This window comes from Mus caroli, chromosome 9 (genome assembly GCF_900094665.2).
Source record: "Mus caroli chromosome 9, CAROLI_EIJ_v1.1, whole genome shotgun sequence".
Lineage (NCBI taxonomy): Eukaryota > Metazoa > Chordata > Mammalia > Rodentia > Muridae > Mus > Mus caroli.
The window spans coordinates 33,386,903-33,412,727 of NC_034578.1; the positions used below are offsets into that span (position 1 = coordinate 33,386,903).

Here is a 25,825-nt window from a genome sequence, read left to right on the forward strand (position 1 = left end):
TGAGCTTTATATTTTATTGCTGAGGCCAGTGTATCTAGTTAACACACTGACTGACACAACATCCTAGTAAATGCAGTGGATGTATCTTGTATGGGGGGTCTAGGCTCCTGCTGTATTGCACAGTGTTGTCAATGTCATGAGCAATGCCCTCTGGGAAAGCCAGCTGTCACAGCCCCAGAACACCAATCTTTGTTGTTCATGTGACAATGCTTTACTGCCCCTCATGAGCCCCATGGCTGCTGCTATGCCAGGCCCTACCAAGGATAAACAGTGGCACAGTTGGCAAAGGAAATCTGTATTGGTGCTGATGGGCAGCTTAGAGGTCAGGCGGAAATGCCAGGAGTCAGCCTGGCATGTCGTGAACGAGGACTCAGGAGCGGAAGGCACGTGCATCAGAACACCAGGCAGAGGGTGGCTGCAAGGTGTCTCCTAGCAACTGCTCAGTAGCAGTTACTCAGATGTTTCCAGTGGTATCTTCATTTCTTGCTAAACTTGGCACCTATGTTCAGGGTTAAGTCCTTCCCATAGCCACTTCCTGTTTGTTCTTAAAGGACAGCTGCCATGACATGAGCACCCAGTGCTTAATTCACACTGGCATTTGCAGTTGTATACAACACCTCTTAGTCTTCACGGCACTGACCCCGATGTCTTCATCCACTGATCCATCTTAAGAGTGAGGCAAGGAAGGTACTGGGCTCTGAGGGTGGACATGGTCAACATGGAGAGCAAGTTCCCCTACATTTAGTACTTACAACAGCTCCCTACCCCATCCAAGCCTTGACTCTGCAAAGGCAGTGCTAATGTTTCAAAGTGGCTGAGTTATCAACAGGATTGAGTGGAGGATAGATCAAAAGGGTCCTACTTAGAGAGATACAGAAAGAATAATTCACAGACAGAGACAGAGTCAGAGAGAGAGAGAGAGAGGCCCGACACCTTTGAAACAAGGTGAAATCCCTCATAGGTACAGGATAATTACAGAGGTTTATAATTTAACATGGGAAGGAGAGAGAGATGCACCTTTTCCAGGCCTTGGAATCCAAACAAGCAAGAGTCTGAACCTGTCCTTCCTTTCTGCTTTCAGCCCATTCCTTCTGATTGTAGTTCCCAGAGCTCAGGCCTTGAAGTCTGCCATTTTCCCATGCTTGGTGCTCAGCAGCCCCTTCCCATAGAGTTTTCTGTACCCTTCCTTAGTGGCAATGTAGCTTGGGGCTAGACCAGTTAGATCAGGAGGCTTTGCCTCTCCCTGTGAAGGAAGCTTCCATTCTCTTGCTCATAAGTTGGGTACCCAGCAGGGGTGGCCCATGTTGCTCTTCCAATTGAGGCTTCAAATTTGTTTGTACCTGCATGAACAGAGGGTGGGATGGAAGAGAAAGTAAGCCATAACTTAATAAGCTTCTGCCTTTCATGTCTACTGCCCATAATTAGGGTTCCCCCTTACTTGTTGGGCAGGCACTAACAAGCCAGAATAATATAGGAAACGAAGTGTTTCTGCCACATTTGGCCACTTCACAAAAAGCATCACTCCCTATCTCATTTTCTCTGTGCCTCAAACCAACCCTGACAGGCATTTGAGGAAAACACCCCCATTATGTTCAACGATGCAGAGCCTGAGGAGTCTGCCAAGGTCTTAGATAGAGGTGAGTGTACAGAGAAACCAAGAACTTCAGGGACTTCAGGTTCTCAGCCTAGAGCTCTCCTTACCCCAGTAAATCACCAGCCATTTCTTAATGGGCCTGCCAGGAAGAACCAGCCTGGGAGAGCTGCAGTGCCCAGAAAGACAAGCTACCTCCACAAACCTGGGTTCCACTTTAGGTTCTGCCAGGACTGGCTCCTCACTTCAAATGAGAATACCTGCCTCTCAAGGAGGCTAAGAGGTGAGCCATAGGGAGGTGAGCTTGGCCTCCACTCCAGCTCACTACATACTTTTCTCCCTTTCTGCTTTTCTTTCTCTTCCTGGCTCCCTTCAAACCTAGCCCAGAGAATGTAGGTGAAAGGAGGAAACTCATGCTGTCCAGTCCTCTGCTCCCGTCCTCCAGAGCAGCGCAGGGCAGGGCAGACCCTGTGGATGCCTGCACGTGCACCACTGCTTCCTGCTTTCCTGCCTGTGTGATGCCTTCTTAAAGTGCAAGTGCTTCCCCAGCTGTGTGGGTTACCATGACCCCAGGAGGTGGTTCTTCACATTTACCATCCAGCCCAGGTCCAGGCTTTGCCAGCTCCTTTTCTTAGTAAGACGCTTCTGCCAGAAGAGCCAGAAAGGCCCCAGGAACAGTCACCCAGTCACCAGCACCTCAGCCTCTGACTCAGTCACTGACCTCTGCGTCTCCCACATCCACCACCTCTGGACACCAGGCAGAAACCACACCGGACTAAGCACTGTTTGCAATTTGTTCCGGAGGCTTTGATTGGTTGTTGCCCTTTTCTACACAGCCCAGGCAAAGGGGTCAGATGATTTCTGACATTTAGGAGGCATCGGCAGCTCTGCCTCAGTTCAGAGAAGAAAAGATTCCAGATCTCTGGCCCCTTTGCCCTACGGGTGTGTTCAAAGCCCTCTGTAGCATCTCAGATCCCCCGAGAAATAGGTCCCAAGCACCGAGCTCTGACTAGCTTGAATCTCCAGGTATGGCTCCCAGGGAAACAGAGAAAGCTGGCGGGCAGGAGGGAAATCACACGCAGGAGAGGAGCGGGTTCCCATGCAGCCCACATTCCGATGGCGTATTAGTCATACTTGAAGAAAATACTCACAAAAGTCATGGGACTTGAGGAAAATACTATCGCGGGTGGGTTAGGGCCAGACTAGAGCTATGGAGACACACGGGGACAACAGAGGCAAGGTTAGTAGTTCCGGAGTGGGATGGGGTCCAACAGCACAGCAAGGGGCGCTGCTTCAGGGTTCCTGAGGCCCACAGTGGACCAGCACAGACTCAACATAGAGTAACTGAGCCCTGGCTTGAGTCCTAGAAGTGAGGTTAGGAGAATCGCTTCCACTGCTAGGAAACTCACCCACTGCTTCTGCCGCAGGCCGTCTTCCAGGCCAAGATCTCTTTGTACACCAACCTGCAGAGGAGCTGTGGGGGGTTCAAGGTAGAAAGGGAAGGGAAGACACTGTGAGCTTCCAGGCTCAGCTGATCCATGGGACAGGTGGCTGAGAAGTTAGTGGAACAGCACTCCTCACAGGAGGAAGTAATTCTGAGCGAAGGGCAGCTACCATTCTCTCCACCCCAGAAGCCCCAGTGCTTGCTTTATACCAGAGTTCCAGTCTGTACACATAAAGCATTCCCCAACTGACATCTGTGTAGCCCAAGAACTCTTACCAAGCAAGCCAAGACGTCAGCAGAGATGAGCATGTAGAACACATTGTTCCAGCCTGTCGGGGAAATGAGCCCAGCCAGTAAGGGCCCCAGAGCCGCACCTATACAGAACAGTCTCATGAAAGAAACATACACACCTTCCCCCACCACCTTCGGTGGTGCACAGGGGGGTCCACCCATAACAAGGCTGGGGTTCAGCTGCTAGGAGCCCAAACCAGTAACAAACCTATAGAACCGGTGCCGTCGATGATGGCCGTGACAGTGGAGAGGGCCTTGGCGTTACCCTTCAGGCTCTCATGTGTGCCCTGGGGAGACAGAGTAGAGTGGGATAGCTCAGGCTAAGCAAAGCCACCCGGGAAGAGCAGTGCTGGGAGAAAGCTAGCTCGAGGTGGGTGGTGATGGGGCCCTGAGGTTGAAAGGAAAGAGCCCGTGGAGGTGCTGCAAGACAAGGAGTGGGAACAGGAGAAGGGAGAATGGACTTGCAGACAGAGCCCCTGACCACGCCCTCAGACTAGCCTGGTGCCCACAAGTGGCCCACTCACCAGGTCAGCAGAGACCGCTGTGGTGATGAGTGCGTAAGGGCCATTGACCAGGACCCCACAGATAATTAACATCACTAGGAAGACAGCAGAGATGGCATTATTAGAGATGAGGTGCTGTGTACAGCCCCAAGTCCATAGCAAGTGACTTCCTTGCCCTTGCCTCCACACCCATGACATGGAGTTCCCCAGGCAGAGGGTCACTAGTGACCGGGTGGGAGTCGCACCACCTCCTCACCTATGGAACTGGTTATCCCATTCTGGCCAATGTAGTTGTACAGGAACATCTGAAGGAAGAAGGACATGTTTTCCTCTTGCTGGGTGAGACCTGGGCCTGGACTAGTCCCCACCTGCTCTGGAATTCTACATATCACTTGGTTTTCCCACCTTGTACATCTGCACCTCTCAGGGCTTTATGTGCCTCAATAGATGGTCTAACTATGGTAATCTCTAATTTCCTCTTATTTTTCTTATGGTTTTGAAATGAGTATCATGCAACCCAGGGTTTCCTGAAACTCACTCTGTAGCTGAGGAAAACTTTGAACTCCTGATTCCCCCTGCCTTTACCTCCCAAGTCCTGGGATTACAGGCATGCATGGCTCTCTAATTTCCCCTCTCCCACAAACATCTTCTTTTGTGTCTATCCTCAATCTCTTCATTATTCCTTGCTCAAAAAATGTCACAGCTGGTGTTTCCTTTCCCCACCAAGGCGAGAGAATCACTAATCCCATTAGGGGATTATTAATCCTGGTCTCTTTTCACAGAGCCTGGTCCTCTGCTGACTCTCACTTTTCTGTCTCTACATGTGCCCAGGAATATACATACACATGAACAAAGACATAGCTGTGCAGGCAAACATAGGGATGGATACATGGGTCCATCCAGGCCCTAGACACCTGATCTCAAGCATATGCATGCTGAGACTGTACGTACCATGGGAGCAGCCAAGATCAGCATGATGCAGCAAGTGGTGGCCCTGCTATTGGTGTAGTCACTGATGAGCCCTGCCATGATGCCACCTGAAACACATGCTCACTCACAAGCTGTCTTTGACACTACATGCTGTTCCTCATCTGCTACCCAATTTTGTCCCAACACCCTGCCCAGTGCTGGGCTGGCCTTAAGAATCACCACCTCCCTCTGCAGTCTTCCCCTGTTCCCATCACTCCAAGAAACCACAGCGCAATGATCACTTTTCTTAGGCCCACCCAGTCTAGCAGGAACAGAAATGAGAATACATAAGGAGGCTTTCCCTCTCTGCCCAGATCATGGCCAGCTGTCCCTTCTTTCTGTACCTCTGATGCCAGGACAAAAGGACAGGGCCTCACCTATGATGCCACCAACATCAAAAAGCGTGGATAGGTCCCCAGCCTCCTTGGCACTAAAGTGAGCTATGGAAAACACAAAAACATAATCAGACACTCAGGGAGGTTTGGAACAAATCTCCTGAATGACACAGCCAGCAGAGTTCCTGTGGCACATTAATCCAGTCCAAGGAAAAGGCTGAGGCTACATGGTCAAGTGATTGGCTAGAACCACCAGGTGAGTTTGCAGCAGCCTGACACACACACCCTCAGAGCCAAGTCCTAAACTGTTCTCTTTGCCTGAAAGATAACCTAGACCTTTCACAGCAAGGCTCTCCTGCAGGCCTGGTACCTGCCCATGACAGCATCTCTAACTCTTCTCCTGGAGTATAATGGTTCTGACTGAGCATGGGCACAGCTATCTTCTTGACCCACTCCTAACATAGAAGCAAGCTCCATAGGGGCTCTTCCTAGGCAGGCCTAAAAGGTCTGTACTAATGCTCACAGCCACAGAAGGAGACCTGTAAGAAGATGGGGATTCTGGGTTTAGAAAAGGGGAACATTTAGAAGCTTGATTTGCAACTCCACCTCAAGGCTGATTCATACTTTGAAGTCAGCAAAAAAGCCACAAAACAGAGTCATAGTGTCTGCAAAACTGCCGTAGTACTCTGCCAGTATCAGAGACAGGGGCCCTGATGTAGAGATATAGGTCAAACTACAGCTGGAGATCTGGCCATGACTAATCCCCATGGTTTCCTGGTCTTGTGTGTGTGTGTGTGTGTGTGTGTGTGTGTGTGTGGCAGGACAGTTTCTGCCTGTCTTTCCCCACAGCTGGGAAAGAGGAAAGCAGCTCTGGGCAAAAGGTCTTGGGTATGGGGTGTGGCTCTCTGAATCCTGGGGGCCAGCAAAGCAGAGCACGTTGCTCTTTGGTATGCTACCCCATGGCAAACCAGAGACTCTGAGCAGGTGGGAACCAAACAGCCCTTTTAACCACAACAGTGTTCTTCTTTTATCTTTGCAGCCTTGGTTAGGAGCAGTGGAAAGTAGCTATTGTATTGGGGCAGCTCCCTCCATGTAGACCCAAAGGCCACAGTACAAACACATCACTCCCATAATGGTCCTTGGAAGAAGAGTCCTGAAGTCCATGGAGTAGGAAAGCTCACACAGCCTCTTCCTTGAATTGGAGGTGTTCAAGGCAGACCACCACCCACCTTTGAACCAAGCAGCCCAGACTCAGGCTAGGGAAAAGAGGTTTGCAGGACAGAGTTTTCCTCCTAAGACCCAATTCAGCTCCAAGGGGGCAGGTGGCTGGAGACATGCATGGGGCTCAGCCTTGCCTGTGTACTGGAATGAAACCCAAGTATGATATCCTCCCTGCACCGAAGTGGCCTTGGCTTCCTTAGAGACCCTTTTTCTCAGTTCCTCTTCCCCTGGACTTACCCACATTGAAGATGTACAAGGGCAGCCAGTAGAGAAAGGTATAGCTGACCAACTTGGCAAAGAGCAGACATAAAGAGAACTCGATCACTCCCTGGGAAACATGAGAGAAGGCACAATGGAAAGGGGCTCAAGAGATCCCCAGTCTAGTGGAGGCCCCCTGGGTGGCTAGTACTACCCCATGACTGTCATCATTCCTACACAAAGCAACCACAAATATACACTCCACCCTAACTGCAGCAGTGTGCCTAATGCCTAATGCATGTCCTGTCAAAACAGGCCTCTTCTCAAGCACGGCCCTTCTCAAGCAGCCACCCCACAGTCTGCATGGAAATCCTTGAAGCTACCTGTCACCCCTAGCACCCCATTCCCTCGAAGCTAATGAAAATCACTAGAGAGACCATCTTCCCTTCATTCCATAAACATCTCACCGGGATTCTGAGTGCCCCCAGGAAACTGATGGCTTCAGGCTCAGGGCCCTGCTCCTTGGAGGAGCTGGCTGCAATGTCCACATTACTCTCCCTGCTGCTGTAGGGACTGTTCACAGGATCCTCAGGGTTGTCCTGTTCCTTCTCCGGGTCATCCTGAGGAAAGAAGATGATCCCTCCTTGTTGGCAGGGCCATGTACCAACCTTCTCTGATGGGAAGGACAGCCCCATTGAGAGGTAGGGGATGGCCATCCTGGGGAAGGTGTATGTTTTTCTCTTTGGCTGACAGGCATATCAGGTTGTGGGGCATTTAACCTAGGAGCCCAAAATTGGGTCTGTGAAGCCACTAGAAGACCACAGCTCTCTCCTCCAACTCTTGGCCCTCCCATGGCCAGTTCCTGTGATGTGGTGAGAAGGGCAGGGCTGGGGTGGCAAACTCACATGATGCCGAGGAGGGGTACAGTCCACATCTTCTGGATCTGGGGGATAAACAAGTACCTTTCTGAGAAGGTTACCGATAGGTTAGACCCTCACTTTACAGTGAGTCTAAGCTAGTGCCGAGTTAGCCCTACAAGTCCCATGTGGCCCCCAGCATTAAGGGACTCTCTAGGCCTGCCTGCCTCTTCTAGAAACACCTGGCCTTGCCAACTCAGGGAGAATGGAGAAGAAACACTAGCTGTCCACGCAGCCCTTTGGCAGAGCACACACTACAGACAAAACACCGAAGATACACTGTCCCTCTTACACTTTCAGAAGTCCTACAGAGCAAGCATTTTATAGATGAAAGGACAGTTTCAGAGTCACAGAGCTAGTCATCCAATACCCTGAGCAGCAATGCTCACAGAATATCCAGCTGCTTCATCTCATGAGCACAACTGGGGCATGGAAAGTGTGGGGTGGGAAGGGTCCACTCACATTCAATAAGAAAGAGGAAGGTGATGACGCCCATGATAGCAGTGATGATGCCGGGCACGATGAACGACAGGCCCCAGTGCTGGTTCACCCAGACTCCAGCGATCAGAGAGCCCAGAATGTTGCCCACAGATGTGTGAGAGTTCCAGATGCCCATGATGAATCCCCGCCTGAAGAGAAGGGAAGGGAAGGGGGGTAACTGGGAGGGGGGCAGTGAGTGAGCATGTAAAGTTAATAAGTAAAATAATATAAAAAACATACAAAAAAGTGATATATGTATATATGTTTTTCATTGAATGAATTTTATTTTAAATTAGCTTTGAGTGATAAAATTAATTTTATGCTGAAAAAGAATACATTAAAAAAAACAAAAACAAAAACTCTGGCACAGCCAAGCTCAAAAGGCTGGCTGCATCTAGCCTTTGGGATGTACCCACAGCTGATCTTCTCAGAGTCCCCAGATAGTGCAGCAAAGGCCCTGGCTGCTGTCAAGCAGGCGAGAGCACTGCCCATTGCTTTAGCTGGCCCCTAGGACAAGCACAGATGGGAACTCTGACCACAGGGAAATCATGAGCCTTCCATTCTTCTTTTTGAACCCCAACAGTATCACTCTAATAGTAGTCTTTAACTGGGAGGGGAGTGATTCTGCCCCTTGGGGGACATCCTGAAACATCTGACAATTTTCAATGGGCATAACTTGCTGTGTTTCACTACTGGCATCTTGTGGGGAGATGCTATGCATACTGGAAAAAAAAAAAAAGAAAGAAAGAAAGAAACCAGTAACCCCCAGAGCCAACAGTTGAACAGCTCAGACCGTTAGAGCTGAGGGTGAGAAACTGAAGCAAGCTAACCCAAAAGCCAGTCTAAGAAAAGAGAGTGGTGGAGCCTTTTAGCTTCAATCAAAAATGGAAATTCACCTGTTATAGGAATTATAACTAAGGCTGCCTGCTCTGTCGACTAGATAGAGAAATAGCACTGCCCTTTTAGCCTCAGAGATACTCCCCTCCACCCCCACACAGGGTCATTCCCACTCCCTCATTACACTCACTTTCCCTTCCCAAACCAGTTGCCAACACAGGTCACCACAGACGGCCAGCCCGTAGTCTGCACAAGCCCGTTGCAGATCTGTAGAAGGGAGGAAGGGGGAGTTACCTCGAGCGAGCACCTTGGGTAGAGGTGGTTCAATGGCAGGGCTCAGGAACCCTCACATGCCCCCACACTGCAAACCATGCCTTTCCCTCACTTGCACATCCACATACAATGCCACAAGAGCTGCCTTCTCCTAGCTCAAGATCATGTGAGCTGAGACCTAGCTTCTCAGGCATCTCAGGCAGATTCACTGCAGTACAAGGCAGGCTCACTGAGCCAGTCCTGTGAGACTCTGGGGGAGTCAGAACAGGGTCCTGAGCAGGGTGACAGAAGGGACCAAACAAAGAGACCAAGTCCCTACCTGTTCTGACCTGGGGATGGCCAGGGACCCAAAAGGACCTCTCTTTGAGGGGAACAAAGGCCCAAGTGCTACACAGACTCATACCTGGATGAGCACAAAGTACCAGAGCATGTGGATATTCCAGAAGTACCCCAGGCCAAAGAGGGAGGTGAATAGGCCACTTAGCACCATTCCAGCCGAGAGGTAGTAACGCAGGGGCAGCCGCTCCCCAAAGATTCCACTGGAGAGAAAGATGGGGTGAGCTCCAGGTTAATGCCATGTCCACTCTACCACCCCCCTCTCCCGGCCCATATTACTGAAGCCACTGTGGCCATGGTGACCAATGCTGAGCTGTGTCCTACTGCATCCCAAGGCTGACCCCAGTCCTCCCTTCCAGAAGTCATCTGCTTTATTTGACACGACTCTGACAATTCTGTTGCCCATGTCCCTTCTTGCTGACTAACCACGTGCTTCCTGCCAGCTTCATCAGCTCTACCTACCATGATGTGTGAAACATCCCCTCCTGCGTGTGTTTGGGCCCCATGTGTCCCTTCATGCTTTAGGGTCACATTCAGATTGCCTTCCGGATACCTTTACTTGGCTGTCCCTAAAGCAATGCAAACTCAACCCTCTAAATTCTAAAGTCTCCCTCCTTTTACCATGGGAGCCTCTGAAACACCACCTGCCCCTGAGCTCAGCAGCTTAGACAGCAGGCATGCTAGCTTGTAACCTTCCCTGTCTGCCTCAAGCCTACCTCAGAGTTTCCCTCATGCCTAGCTAAACTTCCATGATTCTCCCATTCCACATTCTGGAGCAGGCCCTCTGCAAATGACCTTATCCTTTAGCCCTGTCTCCCTGGCTGTTGCTTCTGTACCCCTTCTGGTAACCCTGTGAGAGGCTCCACCTACACTCCATGCTGTTCTCTACTTGCCCCACTGTGCTCTCTGATGCCTCCAGCCTGGGTGTCCTTCCCCACTGCCAACACCCATGGTTCTTCACATGTCAAGGCTCACCTCCTCCAATGCCTTCCTTAACTCCTTGTCTTCAATCCAAGCTTGCACTACATGACTATCCAACACTTCAACAATGTTGAATTAGCTGCTAAGCTGAGGGTCCTTCTACTAGGCTATGAGCTCCTTGAAGGCCACACACTGCCTTGTCCATCAGTGATTGCTGGTAGCAAGCTCCATGTTTGCTAGGTGAGACTCACACTGGTTGTATAGTTTAGACAGCACTGGGTAAGCTCTCCTTGGGAATCTACATGTGCAGGGCTGTGCTTAGAGAACCCTGGTCATACCCACCAACACTTCCTTAAATGGAGCATCTAGGGAGCTTTATAGGAAAAGGGCTGCTAATAGCAGGATCCATCAGTAGCTGGTAGAGGAACAGTTTGGTGACCATAGAGAAGGAAGGAGGCTGGTCATGGGCTGATGGCCTGGATGGGGTCTTGGCCTCAGTCCCATACAGAGACACTTTCAACTCTCACATTAGCCTGCAGCCCAGATCAGTAAGGAGAAACAGCAATTATCAAGCACCCACCCACCCTCTCACTGGGCACGGGCTCTGCCTTTCTCTTACCTAATAAACATGCCAATGGCATAAGCCACTAGGAAGGCATTGTCCACAGCTCCTAGTAACTCCTTGTAGTCATCTTTGTCTGAAAGCAGATGGGAAGGACAGAAACTTGGCTGGGTGGCTGCCCCCAAGGAAAGTCTTTTTAATTCCAAGGAGGGACTGGGGTTTAGAGGCAGCAATGTATTCTCCTGTCCTTACCGAATGGACTCCAGCTGCACCAGGTGGTATCATTGAGATCGTGGGTGTCGTTAACAGGTCTGACCATCTCTGAGCAGTTCTGGTGCAGGCGGCTCTGGAAGGCAATGGCATATATGGGTCAAGGGCCACACCATCCCCTGGAGCCCACTTGACTCAGAGAGAAGCAAGAAACCTGCTACTCAATCATAAACACTGCTTCCCACCACAGTCCAAGATTTTCTTCCTGCCAGTACCTCCTCCAACAGGGGTAGGTGGCCATCCAATATTCATGAATGGAATCCACAAAACTGGGACCCCCTGCCTTCTTAGCTTACCCACACAACCAACAGTGCTGTCTGGGAGGTGAATGTAAAGGGATTGTGTAGGAAAACATTGCAAGAGTGTCATAGGAAAGAGCCACCCACAATGGGTGTCTGCCAGGTGGAAGGGTCAGGTCCAGTGAGCAGGGTAAAGCAGATTGGGAGGGGATTATCTGAGGTTTAGAGCATCCAATTGCAGCACACAACTGCCACATGTTGTGTAGGCCCCACATATCCCACAGTCTTCCTTACCAAGCAGCCTCACCTTGACGATGCTGATGGGCTTTCTGGACATGTGATAACAGGCATAAATGAGGAAGGTGAGCAGCAGGATGAAGCCACGGAACCTGGAGGACAGAGGAGCATTCCAGTCTTCAGAAGCCCGGCTAGAGCATCCTCAAGGCCTCGGCACCACCAACATTTTGCCTTTAGGCTCTCTTCTAGGCACAAGTTCCTGGGGCAGAGACTAGGAGTGTCTGGGAGCAAAGGACCTCTGTTCACTCACACACACACACACACACACACACACACACACACACACTGTACATACAAACTACCCCTGCCACCTTCTTTCGAACCTCTTAGCCCCTGTAGAGTCTCCCCGAGACAATGCTGTCTCTGTGACTGTTTGTATAGAACAGGTATGGCCACAGATGGGCATGGGATGGAATTAAAGGAAAGAGGGATCTGTCTACAGAGTGATGTCCACATTTCCCTTGCACTTGGATGACAGCAGACTATGGAAAGAGATGACTCAGCTGAGACAGCTAGTGACAAAACCTGAGTCCTCTCCCTCAGGGTTCCTGGCTAGTTGATTCCACTGGGTAGAAAGATCATTATTTCCTCTCTGGCTCACATATCCCATGTTCTCTTCCCTGCCCTCCTGCCTATCTCATGGGCCAGCCAGAGGGAAAGAGTAGTCTAACGAGGAATCTCTCAAAGTTTCCATAGCAGCATACCCACTTCACCCACCCAAGGGTCTGGGGAGGATCCTGCAGCACCCTGCTGAGGCACTGTTTCCACAGCAAGGCATCAGCTGAGCTGAATCAGCAATCAGGGACCAGGAAGTATATGGAAAATAGATCTCAGCACGGGGCTGAGGGTACAGCTCAGAGGCAGAACACAGGATTTGTATACTTGAAGTCCTGGGTTTCAACCTACCAGCAAACGAACCAGCCTGAAAGAAAATGTTAGACAGTAGAAGGCTCGGTGCCTCTATTCATTAAAGAATAGGGTAGGGGAGAAGAGTGAGCAGGCCCTGGAGTGCTTATCTCCCTTGGCTTCGTGAACCTAAGACAGATAGATATTGGATGCTCACCCTGCCCTGTCTGGTAATCTGCCTCCAAACTCCAAACTCCCTTCCCCCAAGCATGTAATTAAGCAATGCAGGCCACCTCTTGCGAAATGAAAGGTGTTTCTGCAGAGCCTGAATTGAGTTGAGCTACCAAACCCTGTCTCACTTCACCCTGGATTTAAGTTTCCTACCCAGGCATCTGTTACTATTCTCTGCACTATATTCTTAATTCTTAACCTTGGATGGTTGTGCACACCTGTTGTCTCAGAATTGAGGAGGCTGAGGCAGGAGGGTTGGGAATCTGAGGCCAGCCTGGACTACATAATGAGACCCAATCTCAAAGTACCTCTTCAGCTACTTGTTTCCAAGGCACCTATGTGAATCACACAGGTCTTCTAGGGACGTCAAGGAAGCCAAGGCTACCCCAGATGCCTGCCTGTCCCAGTGATTAATATTAAAAAGATTGGTGACACGAAAGCTTTCCAGGTCTACCAATTGCCATCTAGCTGATTCCTAGTTCAGGGATTTCTAGAATTTTCTGAGAAACTTTAGAGAGAGTACACAGCTAGTCTAGGCAAAGAGCAATAGATAGAAGGAATCTGCAACCTTATAGTTAACTGGGATGTTGCCTAATCCAGGGAAAAGCAGGCAAGTTTGTGTGGCAACCTCCACTCACTTACCAGGTAAGCCCTTTCTGCTTCTGGCTTCTTCAACTGCACTATGTCACTCTCATCTTAATCCTTGGGTACCTGGTATACCAGCTTTAAGTGCCACACAGCTTGGCTTGTGTGACTACACAGAGGTGCCAAGGCCACATGTGTGTGTGGCCACAGTCATGACATATCAGGGCTTTTCTGGTTCTGAAAGATCTTTAGGAACGAAAGTCCCACCGGAGCCCCTGAGAGCACAACAGTTATGACCGGTCAACAGAAGATCCCAGTGTTACTTGAGAAGTCAGAGGCTGTACCTCAGCAGACATGCCAGATGCCTCATGAGCTGCAAGCAACCAAGGAGGCACAAAGGAGGCCAAAGCCAGCTGTTTGAACCCTTCCCTTCATGTCAACATTCAACATCCACAACTGCTTTACTCCCACATACCAGGAACATCCCAGGGAGGCAGATCCAGCCCACCTTTCCCTGGCTTCCACCCACCTGAGTTCCCAGGTATCCATCCTTATCGGTTCCATGCTCTTTTCATCCAGAGCCCTGACCCTTCCAACCATAGGTAAGAAAAGCCATTGGAGAGAACAGTCATACCAATGTCCAAATCTAAATTCCATATATTCTTGGAAAAAATAAGACTCTCCTTGCAACCACCTCTATGCCTACCATGTCACACTAGGGATCTGGTGACTGCAAGAGATATGGGAAGAAAGACCCTGCCTCCTGCAGCTCACAGGTCAGTGGGGGAAACACGGAGAATTGGAGCGCCTATGCCATAGCAGGAGGAAGCCTTGTGTCACAGGGGAGCATAGGAAGGACACCAAACCCGGTGGGATAGAACTGGTGCCAGGAAAAGGTTCCAGAGGATATGGTTGGTTTCAAAATCAAGCAGGAGATGGCTAAGTCAACCAGGGCTGGGAGATGGGTGAGGGAAAAAGCATCCGGTAAGGCACAGGGATGAAATAACACTGCGGGTGTGGGAACACTGCATGGCTTAGGATATCTGGAGGAGGAGCCTGAGCCAAGCACAGAAGCAAAAGTGGCTAGATGAGGTAGGGCCCAGGCCAGGTAGGGCTCTCTGTGTGCCAAGAGGTAGAGTTTGGGTTATCTCTTGAAGAGGCCGAGAAGCCATTGGAAGGGTGGGGCCTTCCTAGGAGTGGGTGCTCTGGCTATGATCCAGGTGAAGCCAGGGGGAAGCCCCACAGGAGCTTCCCCACTGTGGGGTGGGGCCCATCCCTTGCCTTTCTATCCTGCTAGCCACTTCTAAGCACATGGCAGCTTCACAGGATGCCTTAGATATATTTCAAAATCATGTCTGTATAGACAAGTAAGGACTTAAAATCAGGCAAAAGATAATCTTATTCTCTAAACCAGTTTACTCCTCTGAGAAGGACTTTCTCACCTTGTTCTCAGAAGTATTGACAGATGTTTGTTACAGATCTTATAGCATCCCTGATAGCCAGTGGACACTTAAAAACATGGCTGGTGTTTCATAGTAGCATAGGAAAAAGAACAGGAGCTCATGCTTTACAAGGCGAGTTCTAGGACTTCATTGCCTGGCAGAAATTTGGGGGCCATTAGTCCTTCCTCCCTACCTCTCAAGGATGCCAACCTAAGTCTCCTAAGACACAAAGACCCAGGGTTGCTAGTAACTTCCCTTGTTTATGGAAGGTAGGGTAGCTGCAAGAGAGTCTGCAACCACACAGGAAAGTGACTCTAAGTAGTTGAGGTCTTCCACAGGGCAGACAGGAAGATCAGCCAGTCCATACTAGTATTCTGACCTGTGATTTTTTTTTCTCAGCTCTGCAGGGGCCTGCCCAACCTAGATCCCAATCTCCCAACCAAAGACCTGCCCTCTAAATTAGCAAGCAAGACAGGATCCTTGAAAGACAGGGTTTCTAGCCTGTGCTGTACGGTGTTAGCCTGACACCTGCTTCCTCTGGGGCTTTCTGCCTGGCCTCTAGAGGGTGGAAGGTTAAGCTCATAAGACTGCTGGGCCCCAGCAGTGTTGGAGTCAGGCCCCCTTCCTACTAGCCAGTGCTCCTTTTAGGGCACATCAGATGTCCACAGAAAGGGCCCCAGGTGCTGTCAGCACAGGGGCCTAGGAACATGGGAGTGGGGGGGGGGGTTAGGTTAAGGGTGGAGCTAGACTAAGACTTCAAGGAATTCAAGCTCACAGCTGAGGACTCTGAGCAGGGCAGGACCTGCAGGTTTCACTTCTCACAAGCCCTTCCTTCCCTCAGAACCAAGATTCCCCATAGGAGGCTCAGGGAGACTTGTAGAGCCAGGGCAAGGAATGGCTGCCCTGGTGCAGAGCTGGACTGGGCAAGCAGTTCAGGGGCCAAGGAACATATGGGGGTAGACTCCCAGACTACTCCACATAGGCTCAGCTGTCCCATGACCCTGCAAGCCTTATTAGGAAGAGGTGGCACTTATTAGAGTCCCACCTCCTCCGCTATATGCTGGTTATTGAATAACCAAGTCAGATAGAGAGGGACTAGCTATCTCTTAAGTATTAGCTGACAATCCAACTTATTCTTTCCCAAGACCTCGATAATAGCTTTATCAACTTCATTAAGACTTTGCACTAACAATGATTCTGGGCTTGAACAGGGGACAATGTGTCCCACATTAGCAACAGATAATGATAGACACCACCCCTAAGTACTTCATTGCCGCCACCACCACAAGCCCACATGACCCCCAAGAGCAGACTCTGATCTCTGGAGAGGTAGAAACAGGCCCTCCTCTTTCTTTGTTCTACATCTACTTCTCTGATAGCCTTGCCCATGACTTAGAGACAGTCGGGGTTTAAACACTCTTAACCTGGGACAGCCTCAGGATGTGACCTCAGGACGAGGCTGCAGGTGACCTTAGCACTTCCCCTGAGGAAACAAACCTGGTGACCTGTTCCTGGGTGTGCCGATTCTAGGGTCAGCGGGTTCTGAAAAGGATAAGGCTGGGTACAGTAACAACCAGACCAGGATCAATTTGGGCTGTGCCACCACCTTCAACTTCTACTAAGTCGTCCATCAACCAACACTGGGAGATAGATATCCTAGTGGGAAAGGGACAGCCAAGGACAGATACCCAGGGGCAGAGTCCTGAGTCATGCCTGCAGCATACAAGAGCAAGGAGGGACAGGACAGGCTAGGAAGGCCTCTGAGGAGAAAGCTTTCTTGGGGCAGGGAGCAGGCCCGTGGAATACCAGGTCTCTTGTCCATACTGCTGAACATAGGCTGTATTCTGAACAGAGCACAGGTGGGAATATGGTGACAGCCGCATAGCTGTTGTCCTACTTTGGGAAACAGGATGGTGGCCTTCCTTCTAGGAGCCTTAAGAGTCCTGGTCCTAGCCTCACCCTCACTGTCTCCTGTGCATGCAGAAGTCAAGGCCCAAGGCCTAAGCTACAGGTTAAGAAAGTAGTGATACATCCCACCCGGGTCCTCCACCATCACACCAACTTAGTGACAATCATATGGGGGCAGAGTCTGATTTCAGGGCTCTGCCCCTATTGGCCAGCTCTTCTGAAGCCCACAAACTTGCACCCTTAACAACTCAAGCTGTACCTTACAGCCCTGTGCACTCATTCTTTCTGAGCTCTCAGGGCTCCCCTATTTGATTTGGCTTTCTTCTCAAATATATATCCCTCTTTTCAAAATAAATAAATAAATACATAAGTAAATAATCACCTTAGACACAAGTTTCATCTAGAAAGTTCTGACTTCCTGTGTTTACTGGCCAATGGTTTCTTCTCTGGGAAGGCTCTTGGGACCCAGTCTTATGTCCACGGATCTCTCTAATCCAACACTCAATCCCAGCAAGAAGCATGGGATTCCAAGGGCCGGCCCATTAACCCAGGACAGCTTTTGTGCCTTGTGCTAGTATTACTTTGGGACTGTCTAACTCATCTCAGTGAGTACTGGTACAGTTTGACTGAGGAACGATCCTGACCAACTATGTAGTCAACTCCCAGCTGTTTGCTGCCTCCTAGACAGTCCACACAGCTTGAGCTGGCAGGTGGGGGTTGGGGGGGGGGTTGTCACATGGATTTGTCTTTTAAGAAGGGAAAGAGGAAACATCAGCAGGAAAAGAGGAAGCCCAGAAAGCAGCAGCTGCTAGCTGCAATAAGATGTGGGGGATGGGCCCAGGTCACATGCTGGTGACAGGAAGATGAGACTCCAGCATCCTTGGGATCATTCCCCTGCAGGACAAGGCAGCTGGCTTTCACCACAGCTTTCCTTAAGCAGTTTTTGTTTGCTTGTTAGTTTGTTTTTTTAATATAAGCACACTGTTGCTCTCTTCAGACACAGCAGAAGGGGGCATCGGATTCCATTATAATGGTTATGAGCCACCAATGTGGCTGCTGGGAATTAAACTCAGGACCTCTGGAAGAGCAGTTAGTGCTCTGAACTGCTGAGCCTTAAGCTGAACTCCAGCCCCTTAAGCTGTTCTTTCTGCTGCCCTTATCAAGCATCTCTTTAAAAGAACCAGGAAAATAAGATGAGAGACAGGAACCATCAGGAACGCAGATCTGATTCCAGCCCTCTGGCCACAGAATAGGGAAAAGGACATCAGACTTAAGCCAAAGGAAGCTGAACCTTCATCTTTGGTTACTGTGACTTTTGAGCAAACTGTTTAATCTCTTAAGCCTCAGTTTTATTTTTAAAATAAAAGAATAAAGCACTACCCAAAACTGTCACGAGGACTGACAAACGCAATGGGTGTACAAATATTCAACAAGGACAGCATCTCTCCATGTGTGTCTGAGTACTTTTCTGTTCTACCTTCCTCACCAACTCCACAACACAGAGCAATCTGTCAGCATCGCCCAGCCTCCCAGGGAAGAGTAAGGTATGGGGAAAACACAATCAGCGTGGGAGTCAAGCTCCAGCCCCTCCTGCCTGTGAAAGCTGGCTCCCTCCACACCCATTCCTGCTCATCCAGTGCAGTGTCACCTCGCTCCCACCTCCAGGTCCTGAGTTTCTCCTCCTCAAAAGGCCTCAGGTAGCTCACCCAGCCCTATAAGCACCAGCTGCAGCCATCTCTCTGGAAAGATGCCCGTGCTGTCAGCTGCCCCCAGGCATGCCCATGAAGATAGTGGTACAAGGAAACAGGCAGTCCCAGGGCTAGGGAGCCCTGGGTGTTTGGTGGCTCAGAAGCACAATGAACTGGTGGTCTACTTGCTGTTGACAGGGTATGAAATAACACCTAGTGGGCTGAAACTCCACAGACTATGGCCTCCACACTCCTGGTGCCACCTGCTCACAGCCACACTGCAAGAAGTGCTTTCTGGCACACTGCTCCCTCTGGCTGGAGAACCAAGCAGTCAGCACCCAGACAAAGACTGACAGATTTAATGATTCAAGGTGGCCTCCTCCCAATGGGTGAACCCCTACTTACGACAAACAGTACAACTGCCTACCCAATCCCAACTACAGAGGCCTAAGTGCTTTAAAAAGCTTTTCATTTACATATGTATCTTAAAGCTAAAGAGGTTATCAACTTAAGGGAGAGGTTTGAGGGAGGGGAGCTGGGCGGATTAGAGGAAGGATAGGAGGGAATGTGGTATAATTCTATTTCAATTAAAAATATTCTTTTAAGGCTGGGGCGTGGTGACCGCACTCCGGTAATTCTAGCACCCAGGAGGCAGAGGCAGTTGGTTTAAGGTCAGCCTGGTCTACAGAGCCAGTTCAAGGACAGTCAAGAATGCACAGAGAAAGTCTGTCTTGAAAAAAAAAATATGTATATACACACACACATGTATATATGTGTGTATATATATGTATAAATATGAACTAAGTAAATGTAAAAATTAAGCTCATTTAATCTTATTAATATTGTCATAAGATATACAAATTGCAATTATTCTCTTATCATTAAGGAAATGTAGCCTCAGAGAGATTAAGTGGTTTGTCTAAAATGACAAATGACAGTGTAATTGCATTTTCCATCCGCGTGATCATCAGGAGTACAGTGGGAAGAGGAAAGGCTTAGGAGTCAGATTAACCTGGATCCAACTCCGCTCAGTCATTTGTCAGCAACACGATGCTGTACAAGCTACATGCTTTTCTGTCTCTCATTCTATCAGTGTGTCTCATGGGGGAACTAACAGTTCATTTTTTTAAAAAAAGACAAATTAGTAATCCATGGTATACACTAGTATGAAAAGTTTATAGAATGGCATTTAGCAGTAAAGCTGCTTCTTGTTAAGTCTTCGGGATTTAACGCAAGCCTGGCACCCATCCAGACACTTTCCCGTTTAAACCTCAGCAATCTGAGGAGTAGGTATCCTGTTATCCGTACTTCACAGGTGAAGAGTCCAAGACTGTCTGCTATCTTCACATCTATTTCGATGCTCTCCTTAGGGCCGTGTGAAAGTAATGTGTGACAGAGTTCATTTCTAACTTTCTTTCATACTGTAAGTCCTTACCCTGTTGTCCCCACCTCAGCTTATGTTTTGTTTAGCTCAGGAAATGTGCATTGGTTTAACATCTGTCTATAATGATCTTTGGTACCTACAGAGAGTCACCGTTAGTTACTGCATGCTTCTTACATGCCAAGCAGTTTCTAGCTCTCCCTCTATCCAGACGTCCTCACAGGAGGAGGCTCTCTTCACAATCAGTTCATCTGGCCACTGAGAGGCCCAGTGTGTGTGTGTGTGTGTGTGTGTGTGTGTGTGTGTGTGTGTGAGTGAACCATTGCCCTTTGGCGCGCTCAGTGCTACCTCTAAAACTGCCAACAGTGCTCAGCAGCAGAGCACTTGCTTGGTTTACCCAGGACCTTGGCTTCCACACCTAGGGCAACAAAACCAAATAAACAAATAGAACAAAGTAAAAATACGATCAATGACTGCTGTGGGCACAGCAACTCTTCAGCTCTACCATTAATTCTGAGGTGAGATGATGCTTTCATTTTCTCTGTGAGCCCCAGAGTTCAGTATAACATTTTTTCAGCAGAACTATACTTTGGTTCTTGGGGTGGGGGAGCATCTAAAGTCACCACACTCTAGGAAAATAGAAGAGCACATCTACTGAGGGTCCTCCATCAGCCACAGAAGTCAGGTGTCTTTCCGTGTGCTACCAGACACACCCTCTAGAACCACCTCGCCTCTACTGATGAGGATCTAAAAAGTGAATAACCCTAAAGTGCAGTGTGGTCAAAAGATTCCTATCCCTGTATGTCTTGAACTTTGCAGAGTTTAGCCGTTAGTCTCACTTAAGTGTGCAAGTGGAACTGAGCTGTAGCTCAGTTGGTAGAGTGCTTGCCTAGCATGTACAAGGCCCTGAGCCTAGGAATTCAAGGTCACACTTTGCTACATAGTTCAAGACCAGTGTAGACTGGAGACATTAGTTTTAAAAGACATTGCACATGTGATGTGTGTTTAGAAGGCTGTGTTGTATGCATTTCTGTACTGAGAGGCAGTTGTACAATGGGTTCTTTATCACGATTCATCCTCATTTTCTCTAATATGTGCTACTTTGGGCTGAGGGTGTAGCTTGGTGGTAGAGCATTTGCCGCTCGTAGTTATGGGATGTGTTTTGTGGATGGGAGTGCGATTTGCCTTGGACTATAGTAGGTGCAAGTGTTAAGTCTGGAAAGAAGCAAGTGAGTGTGATAAAACCATGTCAGGGCAGGCTCAGGCGTGGTGACTTGTTTCACATAATGGTGAAAATCAGAGTTCCTGGAAAACCATCTGGATTTTATCTTTTACCTTTTAAAAAGGGCAGTACTGAAACTAGGATGGCTTTATAAACCAATGCTCATCAGTTAACATTAGCATCACTGGGAAATCAGAAGATAAAAATAGTTTTCTCCACATTAAACTCATATAGATAAAATGCCATCATTTGTATAAATAGTTCAGAAATTTCTGTATGATAAATTACAAAGATTTTGGAATGCTGTCTCTGTCCATGTTTTGTTGTTGTTGTTGGTGGTGCTGTGTTGTGGTATTTGGGGATTGAGACTAGGGTCCTGCGTGTTTTAGGCAAGTGTTCTACCAGTAAACTGCAACATCAGCCTTTCTTTATTTTCTATTTTGAAATAGGGTCCCTCTACTTGCCCAAGTTGGCTTTGAATTCACAATCCTCCTGCCTCAGCTTTCTGAGAGTCAGACAATCACAGGCCTAGCCACGTGTTTCCACTGATCCTGATGTTGCGTTGCCTCACGGCAACATGCAGAGTTATCTGCCATAATTTCAGCTACCGGCCAAAATGTTAACATAGGTTGCAACTCTATTTCTTTAACTTGAAATACAGCAACTTCTCAGACCACTGATCCTTCCCTACAAATCAGATGCTTAGGGACCTACCCCAAACTTACTCTTTTGTTTATAGTCTTTGCATATTATATGAATGAGTTTCAAATTTCTTTAGGGATGTATTTATTTTTATTTTATGTGTTTGTGTGTTTGCCTGCATGTATGTGCACCACTTTCATGTTTAGCTCCCATTGGGTTAGAGGGTATCAAATCCCCTGGAACCAGATGACAGATGGCTGTGAGCTGCCATGTGGTTGCTGGGAACAGATCCTGGGTCCTCTGAAAGAACAGCCAGTGCTCTTAATAAATGAGGCATCTCTTTAGCCCATCTCAGATTTTTTTTTATTTTTTGTATGTTGTATCTAAGAGTTTTTCCTCTCTAGAACATGTGCTTGTTCACTATAAATTGAGTACTTAGTCTTCTGACAGTCCCACTTGGACAAATTTAAGTACACAGTAGTGGACAGTTAAGGAGACTCGTCTGCTCTTCCTGAGAAACTGTGTTCCAGAGACTGCGAAGCCAGGATGTGCAGGACCAGCACTAATCTCACAGGAATAAGTGAACTACCAATGACTGTCACTTATACTTGAAATGTTATTACAGTGCTCCCTTCTCAGGATGCCAGTATAAGGAAGACCTTTTTCTTTCCTCTTAGGTGATCCATAACCCATGACAATTTAATAGGCATTGTGTTTTGTTTTGTTTTTTAAACTGAACTCCTCAGAATGCAGAAACTTTCAGTGAGTCTTCTTGTTTTCCAGGGTGATATGGCTATTTGTAAACTTTCAATAGGAATATCTTCTTTTTTTTAACAAGAGCCTATTTAGAACTGATTATGTAACCAGGGCCTTGCCTGGATGTTGTGGTAGACCAGGATGTCTATTTAATATCAACTATATCAGCCCCTTTGAAGAGACTGAGGCTCACTGTATGGTGTCAATACTAATAGATCACTCCAAGGAAAGTGGTTTTCTGAGTTCCCCGTCTTACAGGTAGAAGAATGTCAGTCAGTTTTTCAGATCTAAAAGCCTTATGATATTTGGGGGGGGGGGGGGTAAAGAAAGAGGGATCTGCCCAAATCTATAGCAGGTAAAATCTGGTAAAGACGGTTTCTTGGCATCTTATCTCAGGGCAGTAAATAGTAAAATGTCTATTTTTAAAAAACCAATGCATGGCTACTTATGAGAGAATGGGGCAAGCGCAGTCAGCAGAGCACTTGCTGCACAAGCTGAGCGTCATCCTCAGCACCCACCTTAAAGCCTGACCAGGTGGCAGCTGCATCTGTGCTCCCAGGCCTGGGAAGGCAGAGACAGGCTGGAGCTACTTAAAGCTCTGTGGAACTCACTGGTAAGTTCCGGGTCCCAGTAAGAAACCTGTCTCAAAAACTAAGATGGATGGCTCCTGAAGGCAGACATCTGAGGTTGACTTCTGGCCTCACAGAGACACACATGCACCACCACTGCCAAAGGACGGGGACGGACACACACCTTAAAATTTCTTTTTAAAAGATTCCTTATGAAAACTCCCAAGAGCACTTATCATGACCTATTTGGTTAATTAATGTTTTTGCTGTACATAAGTAAACAATGAGATTAAATCTAAGGAGACCCACTTTATTGTGTGATCAAAATTTTTTCTTAGAGATTAAAAAAAACAAAACAAAACAAACCTGAAATGGAGTCTACAAAGAAAATGACGTTTTACAGAAAGAATACCTTCCAGATTATCTGAATCTAGTCTGTCATTTATCCTGATTTTAGTTTTTCTTGACATGAGCAATTTTACTCTCTGAAGTTGTAGCTAATTGGTAAGTCATATAAAATATGTTCACTAGTGAGATAGCTTCAAGAGTCTTAATGTATAAATGAGCTTATTTATATTATACTTTTAAAAATTGTGGTAAAATATACATAGCACAAAACCTTATCATCTCAGTCACCTTGAAATGTAAAGTCAGGGCAGCTAAAGTCAGGGACAGCAAGTATACTGTGCGCCCATCGCTACCACCCACATCCACTGAACGGCAACTCTCTCCTCCCCTTGAATTATCTTTCTACCCAATTATGACATCTTCTAGCTCCTTCATTATGAGGGCAGTACACGCTCTCACTCTCATGTTCATCTCCTTTTGAGAGACTTTTTCTATCTTTCTGAAAACATAAAACTGTTTAATAGTTCCAAATTTAAAAAGGACCACATAAACCATCTAAAGAATTTTGTATATGATGATTAGCCTGAGACACCTTGAAACAAAATGACATATTTTAAAACCAGGCCAAATTGATCACTAAGTATCTGCCCAATCTGACTCTTAGTTTAGTTTGAGAATTTAGATTTGGGATTGCTGTGTCATCTGTTTTGTTTTGTTGTTTTTTTTTTTTTAGAAGCCAGCAACTATTTTGTTAAGTTTTATAGTTTATAAATGACAGTAACTAACAAAATGTTTTAACACTCTTCCTTTCCCACCTCTTGCAGATCAAGTACAGTGCTCCAAAAGCTCAATGGAGATTGGCTAAAATCTTTTCTCCCAGCACAAGGGTGACCTTGTGGTCCTGGGAACAGCTGCTGTCAATGCCAGCTCATGCTTTTAAGGGTGAGCACCCAGTGTTGGAGCAGATGCAGCTCTGATCCCAGAGATCTTGCCCTAGCTAGGTATCCCTGAGACTGGAAGGGTCAGACAGGCTTAATAGAACCAGTGATTTCTGGCTTGTTAACTAATCCAATCAATACGGGACTTAAGCTCTCTGGCTCCATTTATATTCTACCAGTTCTTGGCCTGGGTTCTTCAAAGGCAAATCCGGATCCCCTAAATACACAGATAAGACTTGGAGGTACTCCACAGGTACCGGCTTGTGCGCTTGTGTTTGCAGATACGGAGTGGCAAACCAGAAAGGATGAAGACTCCTAGGCACCCTGTTCTTCACCGGGATTATACAGAAGTCTGGGCTAATGTGGAATTAATAGTTCTGTATTACTAAACTTCCATGCCTGCGCCACCGAAGGAGCCCTGCCAGATAGAACTAGAACCCCATCCCCCACTCCGGGGACAAGCAGAAACATCCGCCCGCCCGAGCAAGTCTCTGCGCGTCTTGGCAGCCTCCCTCCCCAGCCCTGCTCACCAGCTGTCCCTAGAGAAGGCGCGGAGGAACCAGACACCCGGAGCCAGGGAGGACCGCATCTTGAGGAGCCGGTACTCGAAGCTGGGACTACAGAGGGTGCAGAGCCGGCGCGCGTTCCTGCCAGCGGCGGCAGCGATTTAAATGCCCCGCCGACTGGCCCGCCCCAGGCAGGCCCATGGCCAGAGCCCACGCCCCTTGAACATGACCGGCCTGCCCTCTAGGTCGCGCCGAGTGCAAGTCCTAGCTATCCCTCTGTGCTCACTAGCCACTGTTTTCTATGCACTGCCATCTGTTTTCTCGAACTTTCTCTCCTTGTCCGAAACCAGCAGTCTTGAGTTTCCTGGGGCTCCTCTTTCTTGTCTGTGCTTTTCCACTTCACTACCCACGAGGGGGATGGGGAACTGAAAACAGCAGCCCTACAAGTCATCAACTCTGTGTGATTGGTTCTGGGTTCCTGCATTGCTACTTGCCTTGAGCAGTTCTGTGCCCTGACACAAAGCAAATCCGGTGCTCTGTGTAAGTGAGCGCAGTGGGACCACCACGCTGACACATGATCTGCGGGCTCTCTTCGGGAGCCCTGGAAGTGTCTCAGGGAGGAAAAGGATCCTCAAACCCACCTCTCAGGTTCTGCCTGCTCAGATTCGAGTTCACTGAGCCTGCCGGAGTCTTCCTAAAGCTCCACTAGCCAGTTCTGCTTGCAGTAACTATGTTGCCAATACTCCAATCTCCACTTTCCAGGCACGCAGCCAGGTGGCAGTGAAGAGCTACAAGGGTCTTCCGTGCTCATAAAAATGACTGCCTCTAGCTTAAAGATTCAGAGTATATTTCCACCTATAAAAAGACGCTGTGACGAGATTCTTGTGTACGAAACCAAGGGCAAAATACCGAGGGTGGAAAGGGAAAGTATTCGCCTCAAAAGTAAACTTGTTAATAGTACATAAAATAGGAATGTGTCTGTGCAAATGGGTTTCAGCCCTTACCCCACCCACCCCTAACTCTTAGGAGTGTCCAGTATTCAGAGCAAGGTCAAGGAGGTGCAGTAACAGCTCCACCAA

General features: G+C 48.3%; 1 protein-coding gene across 2 annotated transcripts; it reads right to left on the reverse strand.

The window, feature by feature from the left end:
* Positions 1 to 25,210, reverse strand: Slc37a2 (solute carrier family 37 member 2). 2 transcript variants are annotated; one of them, XM_021171576.1, is made up of 19 exons: positions 24,771 to 25,210; positions 11,695 to 11,776; positions 11,131 to 11,224; positions 10,936 to 11,014; positions 9,463 to 9,598; positions 8,977 to 9,053; positions 7,932 to 8,098; positions 7,458 to 7,495; positions 7,020 to 7,172; positions 6,592 to 6,682; positions 5,176 to 5,238; positions 4,781 to 4,866; positions 4,086 to 4,134; positions 3,851 to 3,924; positions 3,535 to 3,613; positions 3,312 to 3,409; positions 3,001 to 3,065; positions 2,743 to 2,799; positions 1 to 1,340 (listed from the first exon to the last, which is right to left on the reverse strand). In XM_021171576.1, the coding sequence occupies exons 1-18, from the start codon at positions 24,827 to 24,829 to the stop codon at positions 2,769 to 2,771; spliced, it is 1,521 nt and encodes a 506-aa protein (XP_021027235.1). In that variant the 5' UTR covers positions 24,830 to 25,210; the 3' UTR covers positions 1 to 1,340; positions 2,743 to 2,768. The 2 variants fall into 2 exon arrangements, with proteins under 2 accessions (XP_021027235.1, XP_021027236.1); XM_021171577.1 differs by lacking the exon at positions 2,743 to 2,799.
* Positions 25,211 to 25,825: the final 615 nt, after the last annotated feature.

Excerpts from the sequence above, each read along its gene's own strand:
- Slc37a2 (XM_021171576.1), bottom strand. The coding sequence starts at position 24,829 with ATGCGGTCCTCCCTGGCTCCGGGTGTCTGGTTCCTCCGCGCCTTCTCT. Across the intron at positions 11,225-11,694 it reads AGCCCATCAGCATCGTCAAG|AGCCGCCTGCACCAGAACTG; the intron begins GTGAGGCTGCTT and ends ATTGCCTTCCAG. Across the intron at positions 9,054-9,462 it reads GGTACTTTGTGCTCATCCAG|ATCTGCAACGGGCTTGTGCA; the intron begins GTATGAGTCTGT and ends TCCCTTCTACAG.